This window comes from Salvelinus sp. IW2-2015, linkage group LG4p (genome assembly GCF_002910315.2).
Source record: "Salvelinus sp. IW2-2015 linkage group LG4p, ASM291031v2, whole genome shotgun sequence".
Classification (NCBI taxonomy): domain Eukaryota; kingdom Metazoa; phylum Chordata; class Actinopteri; order Salmoniformes; family Salmonidae; genus Salvelinus; species Salvelinus sp. IW2-2015.
The window spans coordinates 15,410,687-15,419,280 of NC_036841.1; the positions used below are offsets into that span (position 1 = coordinate 15,410,687).

At 44.2% G+C, this 8,594-nt stretch overlaps 1 protein-coding gene across 1 annotated transcript; it reads left to right on the forward strand.

Moving 5' to 3' along the window:
• The first annotated feature begins 4,790 nt into the window (after positions 1–4,790).
• On the forward strand, positions 4,791–7,440 carry LOC111960580 (U1 small nuclear ribonucleoprotein A). The gene is made up of 7 exons (XM_023982642.2): positions 4,791–4,899; positions 5,263–5,338; positions 5,461–5,633; positions 5,776–5,958; positions 6,131–6,298; positions 6,432–6,520; positions 6,770–7,440. The coding sequence occupies exons 2-7, from the start codon at positions 5,266–5,268 to the stop codon at positions 6,927–6,929; spliced, it is 846 nt and encodes a 281-aa protein (XP_023838410.1). The 5' UTR covers positions 4,791–4,899; positions 5,263–5,265; the 3' UTR covers positions 6,930–7,440.
• The last annotated feature ends 1,154 nt before the right edge of the window (positions 7,441–8,594 follow it).

Here is an 8,594-nt window from a genome sequence, read left to right on the forward strand (position 1 = left end):
GCGCCAATCAACCTTGTCACAACACTTGTCAGTGTTGTGACAAGGTAGGGGTGGTATACTGAAGATAGCCCTATTTGGTAAAAGACCAAGTCCATATTATGGCAAGAACAGCTCAAATAAGCAAAGAGAAACAACAGTCCATTACATTAAGACAAAGCTCAGTCAATCCAGAAAATTTCTTCTAGTGCAGTCGCAAAAACCATCAAGCACTATGTTGAAACTGGCTCTCATGATGACCGCCACAGGAAAGGTAGACCCAGAGTTACCTCTGCTGCAGAGGATAAGTTCATTAGAGTTAACTGCATCTCAAATTGCAGCCCAAATAAATGCTTCACAGAGTTCAAGTAACAGACATCTCAACATCAACTGTTCAAAGGAGACTGCGTGAATCAGGCCTCCATGATCAAGAAACCACTACTAAAGAACACTAAGAAGAAAACTTGTTGGGCCAAGAAACACGAGCAATGGACATTGGACCGGTGGAAATCTGCCCTTTGGTCTGATGAGTCCAAATTTGAGATTTTTGGTTCCAACCGCCGTGTCTTTGTGAGACGCGGAGTAGGTGAACGGATGATCTCTGCCTGTGTGGTTCCCACCATGAAGCATGGAGGAGGTGGTGTGATGGTGTGGAGGTGCTTTGTTGGTGACACTGTCAGTGATTTATTTAGAATTCAGGGCACACTTAACCAGACTGGCTACCACAGCATTCTGCAGCAATACACCATCCAATCTGGTTTGCGCTTAGTGGGACGAGCATTCATTTTTCAACAGGACAATGACCCAAAACACAACTCCAGCCTGTGTAAGGGCTATTTGACCAAGAAGGAGAGGGATGGAGTGCTGCATCAGATGACCTAGTCTCTACAATCACCCGACCTCAACCTAATTGAGATGGTTTGGGATGAGTTGGACCACAGAGTGAAGGAAAAGCAGCCAACAAGCGCTCAGCATGTTCTTGTGGTCCGTCCACACAATGAACGGATGTTCTGCCCCCTCCAACCAGTGTCTCCACTCCTCCAACACCATCTTCACCGCGAGAAGCTCACAATTCCCCACACCGTAGTTCTTCTCCTGGCATTTAGGCGACGGGAGAAGCCACAGGGATGTAACTTGAGGTCCAGGGCAAAATCCTGGGACAGGACAGCCCCCACTCCGACATCCGAAGCATCGGCCTCCACCACAAACTGACGAGACAGGTCAGGATTAACCAATATGGGAACAGTGGTGAAGCGGTGCTTGAGGTCCCAGAATGCCGAGTCAGCAGCTGGGGACCATGTGAACAGAACCTTGGGAGAGGTGAGTGCAGACGGGGGAAGCCAGGGTGCTGTAACCCCGGATAAAGCACACACACTAGTCTCACTAATACAGTACAGCTCTGCTGTTGTTCAGTGTATGCAGCATAGATGGCTAAAGCATTACCTGAGAACATCTCCCCCTGTACTGTGTAGCCCTTGTCCATCACTGTCTGGACTATGGTCTCTATGGAAACACTGAGGGGGCTGTGGCAGGTGATCTGCCATCCATAGATCCACCAGACCACATCTACACGTAAAAACACACACACCTCAGACAGGGGTATGTACCTCAGGAAGTATAACATCACATTTAATGACAAAACTACCAACAAAAGACATCAGCTTAGGGAAGAAATATGAATTCACACGTATTAGATCAGTGATTACTTCAATGGAGGAAGACTCCCTTTTCAAAAGCCGAAATAAAGCTTTACGTGACTTAATGTGGGCCGCCTTGGATGAGGGAAGGCACATAGTTGTTGAACAGCATCCACTGCAGGTCTTTCCTGAAACTACATCAACCAGTAAACAGTCAGCCACACCACAAAACAGACTTTCTTACTGCCACCTGGTGACAAATGAGTTATTGAACAATGGATATATCACAGTAGTCTGTAGCTTGGTCTTGATGGGATAGCTCAGCGTCATCTCTTTTCTTGCATGTGTGTTCTATTTGTAGTGGCAACTCCCACATGATCACCACAGTGCTGCTTTCATGGACAGAAACTGTTCTAAACTGAACGCCCAGGTGCAGAACACCCCCACCCCAGTGCACTGACTATAAAGGTGGAGAGTGTTACCCATTTTGCGACTGATGACCCCATTCCAATCCATAATCTGTAGGCCCGATTAAAAAAAATAAAAAATTACACACTCACAAGTGTGAACTGTGTAGATATTTTAGTCATTTAGCAGATGTTCTTCTCCAGAGAGAGTGAATTACAGGAGCAATTACAGATTAAGTGCCTTGCTCAAGGGCACATAAGACATATTTTCTCACCTAGTCAGCTTTGGAATTCCAACCAGCCACTTTTCGGTCACTGGCCCAAAGTTCTTAACCGTTAGGCTACCTGCAGAACTCTTCCAGTGGTTTTCCAACCACCATGTTGCAGATCTTGAATAGCTTTAATCTGCAACGCTTGTCTCATAACTTATTTTTATGTAGACAGTTCGCCTCACCTGCTCTCCCTCTGAATGAGCAGCACCGGGCCTCTGCGTGATCCTCCTCGGCAGGGGTCTTTCCTGCCGCTATGGCCTGGTACAGCTTCTTCTTGCTTGGCCTCGAGGCAGCTGTAGGTGGTCCTGGTGGTGAAGGAGGTGGATGCTCCATTGAAATACCCTCTGTCACTGCAGTGCCATTCTGGGTGATAAGAGACAGAGAAGGGAATTGATAAGGGCTCCACACCATGACAGGAAGCTATTGAAATAACACATATCACCCACTGATGGAATAAAGTTGCATTAATGATTAAGTGAAATTTGCTTAATTTGCGTACATACATTTTTAAACATTACTGTGTAGGCCTATTAATTGAGCTCCTTATTGCTTAACTTACTGTCAGAGCTTCTCCATCTAATGCCTAGATACAGTGCATCCAAAAAGTATTCAGACCCTTTACTCAGTACTTTCTTGAAGCACATTTGGCAGCGATTACAGTCCCGAGTCTTCTTGGGTGTGACACTACAAACTTGGCACACCTATTTGGGGAGTTTCTTCCATTCTTCTCTGCAGATCCTCTCAAACACAGTCAGGTTGGATGGGGAGCGTTGCTGCACAGCTATTTTCAGGTCTCTCCAGAGATGTTCGATCAGGTTCAAGTCAGGGCTCTGGTTGGGCCACTCACGGCCACTCACTCCTGCGTTGTCCTGTTGGAAGGTGAACCTTACAAAAAAACTATATTTTCCTCAATCCTGACTAGTCTCCTATTCTCTGCCGCTGAAAAACATCCCCACAGCATGATGCTGCCACCACCATGCTTCACCGTAGGGATGGTGCCAGGGAGTTCAATCTTGGTTTCACCAGACCAGAGAACCTTGTTTCTCATGGTCTGAGAGTCCTTTAGGTGCCTTTTGCAAACTGCAAGAGTGCTGTCATGTGCCTTTTATTGAGAAGTGGCTTCCGTCTGGCCACTCTACCATAAAAGCCTGATTGGAGGAGTGCTGAAGAGATGGTTGTCCTTCTGGAAGGTTCACCCCACAGAGGAACTCTGGCGCTCTGTCAGTGTGACCATCGGGTTTTTGGTCACCTCCCTGACCAAGGCCATTCTCCCCCGAATGCTCAGTTTGGTAAGGTGGGCAGCTTTAGGAATAGTCTTGTTGGTTCCAAACTGCTTCCATTTTAAAATGATGGAGGCCACTGTGTTCTTGGGGACCTTCAATACTGCAGAAATGTTTTGGTACCCTTTCCAGATCTGTGCCTCAACACAATCCTGTCTCGGAGCTCTACGGACAATTCTTTCGACCTCATGGCTTGGTTTTTGCTCTGACATGTACTGTCAACTGTGGGACATTATATAGGCAGGTGTGTGCCTTTCCAAATCATGTCCAATCTATTTAATTTACCACAGGTGAACTCCAATCAAGTTGTAGAAACATCTCAAGGATGATCAATGGAAACAGGATTCACCTGAGCCCAATTTCGAGTCTCATAGCAAAGGGTCTGAATACTTATGTAAATAAAGTATTTCTGTTTTTAAAAACCTTTTTTTGCTTAGTCACTATGGGTTATTGTGTGTAGATTGATGACAGAAAATAATAATTAACTTTAGAATAAGGAGTAACGTAATATGTGTAAAAAGGGAAGGGGTCTGAATACTTCCCGAATGCACTGTATGTTACATCATGACTAAAGTTGCAAAAAACATTTCTGAAATATGTGCATATGACATGCAGTTTGATTAACACTGACTTTATTGCATGTCTGGTTTAGTTGAGTTTAGTAATGACACGACTTCAAGTGCAGACCTGAGAGCTATTTTCAAGTTTTTACATGTTAGGACTAGTAGCTGCTAGCTAGGTAGCTGAATAAAGCTTTAATTTAAAGCGGCTACAATGTGGCATTTTCTACAGTAAGGTTACAGAACAGAATAACTACTTAGTTAGCTAGCTATCAATAACAAAATAATGTAAAAGTAGTTCATCTTTTGAACCGAATAATAGCTGTTTGAAACATACGGATGGCTCTCAAACGCAGTAGATTGCACGATGATAATATCATAAGGATATGTTAAAGCCTATTTCTTTGGATGTGTAAAAGTAAATCAATATGATTTACAGATTTGATCATCTGCGTAGCATCTTGCTTAGGTTGATTCTCGTGAATGAGCAGCAATAGGCGGGAGCGTCTGAAATGTAGCACATCATATCCAATGATGTTAACGGGGTGGCTAAATAATCCAATGAAAACCTATTCTGGACAGGATCCGGAAATGACACCAGCCAATCAAAATAGTTGGCTTGTTAGCTATTAAGGCTTTATACGTCCACTACGTTAGCTAGTAGCAAGCTGCAGCAGAGATAATAAAGTGGGTTGTCGGGTTCTCGTGTAGCTAGTTTCATTCATTTCTTTCGAGGCCGATTATATTGTGCATCCCAGTACTGAAAGGTAAATACAACGTCTTAATTATTACATTTTTCTAATATGCAAGTTCGATAAGTCACCAGTTTGTAAAAATGAGTGGACATTGATGGCGTGCGTCTGCCAACTAACGTTAACTTATTTGTAGTAGCTAACTTAGCCATCAGCTAACATTAGCAAATGGTAGCTAGCTAGTTATCTTTTTTAGTTAACTGTCTACTTTTTAATTGTAAAACACTTGGTTAATGGTTAAAACTAGCTAACGTTAGCTACCAACTTATTCTACATATAGCTACGTAAGTTAGCTAGCTACTTTAAGGAGGTTATAAGGCGCTAACAGTATCGTTAGTTGACATGTGTTCTAAATAACCAATTTGTTTTATTTCACAGAAGATGGCTGCTCCGGATATGCGTCTCAACCACACCATATACATCAACAACCTAAACGAGAAGATTAAAAAAGATGGTTAGATCTAGCTAGCCCTTCATTTTTGTTACTATTTTTCCCTCATGTCGATTTGTTTACCCATCAACCATGCCAACGGCTCCTTGCCTAAACATGTATTGTTTGTACCCTTTGTCCCCCAGAACTGAAGAAGTCGTTGTACGCCATTTTCTCTCAGTTTGGTCAAATCCTAGACATTTTGGTTGCCCGCTCCCTGAAGATGAGGGGTCAGGCCTTTGTCATCTTCAAGGAGGTCAACAGCGCCTCCAATGCCCTGCGTTCCATGCAGGGGTTCCCGTTCTATGACAAACCTATGGTGAGCTACTGCCAATAAACACATGGTACACATCCGTTAGCTTTTGCCTGACACATGTTTAGCTAGAGAATGTAGATTCTCTAGTGTGCAGCCCTGTCCTTTAAATAGTCCTGTCGTCAACTGTACCGCTTTCTCATCACAGCGTATTGGGTACGCCAAAGGGGATTCTGACATCATCGCTAAAATGAAGGGCACCTATGTGGAGCGCGACCGTAAGAAGGAGAAGAGGGCCAAGGTCAAGGGCCCAGAGGCTGCAGGGGCCAAGAAGGGTGTGCCAGGAACCCCTGTAGTACCTATGGGCCCTGGAGTTCCAACACCCATGCCTGTAAGTGATCTACTGTGAGACAGAACCACCTTTGTAGCCACTGTTAGCCATTGTGCTTAACATGTTTTCTTAAAGACAAGTCTATCTAAAATGGCAGATTGTGTTATTCCACGTGTATCGCTAATTGATAATGCGGCTGAGTTTATTGGACATTCTTTTTGTTCTTCTGAAGGGAATGCCACCCATGAGCGGGGCTCCACGTATGATGCAAATGCCCGGGCAGCCCCCTTACATGCCCCCGCCAGGCATGATGCCGCCTCCTGGGATGGGCCCTGGGGGGATGCCCCCTGGTGCCATGCCTCCCGGTGGGATGATGCCAGGGCAAATGCCCCACGCCCAGGTATGGATTACGTGTATTTATCAGTGTTAGTTTATATCTTGTCAGCGCCCTTTTTTATTAACTAAACAGCAGGTTCGTCTTACTGTATAATCTCACTAACTTATTATGTTGATAAATGTGATCTTACCTCCAGGTTGCAGAAAACCCTCCCAACCACATCCTTTTCCTCACCAACCTCCCAGAGGAGACCAACGAGCTCATGCTGTCTATGCTCTTTAACCAGTTAGTACCTCTTCATTTTATTCCCCCCTTCTCATATACTCCTTGGTGCTGTGTGAAAATGTAATGTTTATTCTTCCATGTTCTGTCGTATTGGAACATATCTGTTCTGTTTTCAGTTTCCAATATTGTGGTTATCTACTAGTGTTTGTGTGGTGAGATTGAATATGTTGACAAGTATAGACCCTTGATGTGTGTCTTTTTGACAAGTCTGCCTGAAGTTCTGTGCTGATGACTGTTTTCCCACTTCAGGTTCCCTGGGTTCAAAGAGGTGCGTCTGGTACCTGGTCGCCACGACATCGCCTTTGTAGAGTTTGATAATGACGTGCAGGCTGGAGCGGCCAGGGAGGCACTACAGGGCTTCAAGATCACCCAGACCAACGCCATGAAGATCTCATTCGCCAAGAAATAACACACCAGAGAGCTCTTAAATGGTTTACAATCTCACACACACACACCAGAGAGACCTCACCTTACACTACCAGCACAGAGCTGACTACTAACCTGTCCTTTGCCAAGAAAGCGCAGTGCGTTACTTGTCCACGCAGAATAACTGGAGATGACTTGCCTTGTGTCTGATTGTAGGGTACCTACCAGGTTTAGAGCACAGACACAGACAGGTCAGCATTTTGATTGAAATGCTGGCACTAGGCTCAAATGTAAGGAATATATTGGTATAGTGATTTGGTGCCAACATAAAGGACAGTTAGCTGACATTTGTGTATCCATAGCTCTGGTTAAGAAACATTTAAATTCAGTCAGTTTCTGCACCCATTCTTTGAGGATAATATCTGGTGTTTGTATGTAAGTATATTTACATTTTTATGATTTGTCTGTTATAAAGCATTGCACCCAGGGTCTGTTTCACCCAGACATTGTACCTGGAGCTTTTCTGTTTGATTAAAATTTGCCTTTTATAATGACTAATGCTGTGGGTGTTCTCTGCTTTTATGTCTGGGGAGACACCAGGGGCTGTATTGCAAACAAAACTATGGAGCAAAACAGGCTGGGTTGGCTTAGAATGTTGACAACTATCTATATTTTGTCTAATTGTTTATTGAAAACAAATACATTTGTTCAATGAGCACTTCTCTCAAATACGTTGTTGGTTAACTAACAAATTTGTATATTATAAACGCCTCCAGGCCAACTGAAATGAGCCACCTTCGGTTCGCCACATGGCAGCGTCTCATTGTTGCAGGCTGACTTCAAAATCATAACGCATGTCTGCCGGCTCCATCGGTGCGCGCATCTTTTTTGTAATGTCAATTAACTTGTCTTATGATTTAAGCCTTTCCTTCTCGAGCACAATTTAATATTACGTGGAGAAGAGGGGACCTGGGCCGCTATCCACAAAAGCATATGAGTGCTGATCTGGGGTGAGATTTGCCTTCTAGATCATCACTATGATTATATAGACAGATCCTAGATCAGCACTCCTACTCTAATATGCTTTGTGGATACAGCCCCTGGTCTTAGTTCAGCACACTTATTCTGAGATGTTTGTTTCATATGGCCCCAGATATGGGTTCTTGCACATTGTCTCTAGACCAGAGATGTAATTATATCTATAGTGATTCAAACAACCTACTACTGTAACTTCATGAACATCTTACACTGAACCAGTGTTTCAGTATCAAGACCACCACTATGGCTGCAATGATGATTAACACCCTGATGAGGGCAGTGTTTTCCATGGCGTGTCTAGTGTAACCACATTGAATGATAGTGGACTCCCGTGCCAAAAGCCAGTTWMAGCATGGGCAGTGCCATTGAGGTCTTATACCATTTTGAAGTAGTGAACTGGGTGGGACTTCCTATGGGTTAAGGAAGGATAACATAATTTCATCCAGGTTATCAGGAGGGATCAGCCTATAGAGAATGATCAAGGCCTCTAGTGGCCAAAAAGACTAACAGCGGCAGCGCCATTGAGGTCTTCCACCGTTTTAATGTAGTCAACTGGGTGGGACTTCCAACTTCATTGGCTGATCCCTCCTGGTGACCCTGTTGGAGTCATGTCCAACTGGGTCATCAGGAGGGGTCAGCCAATTGTGAAGAAGAAAATGGACTACTTCAA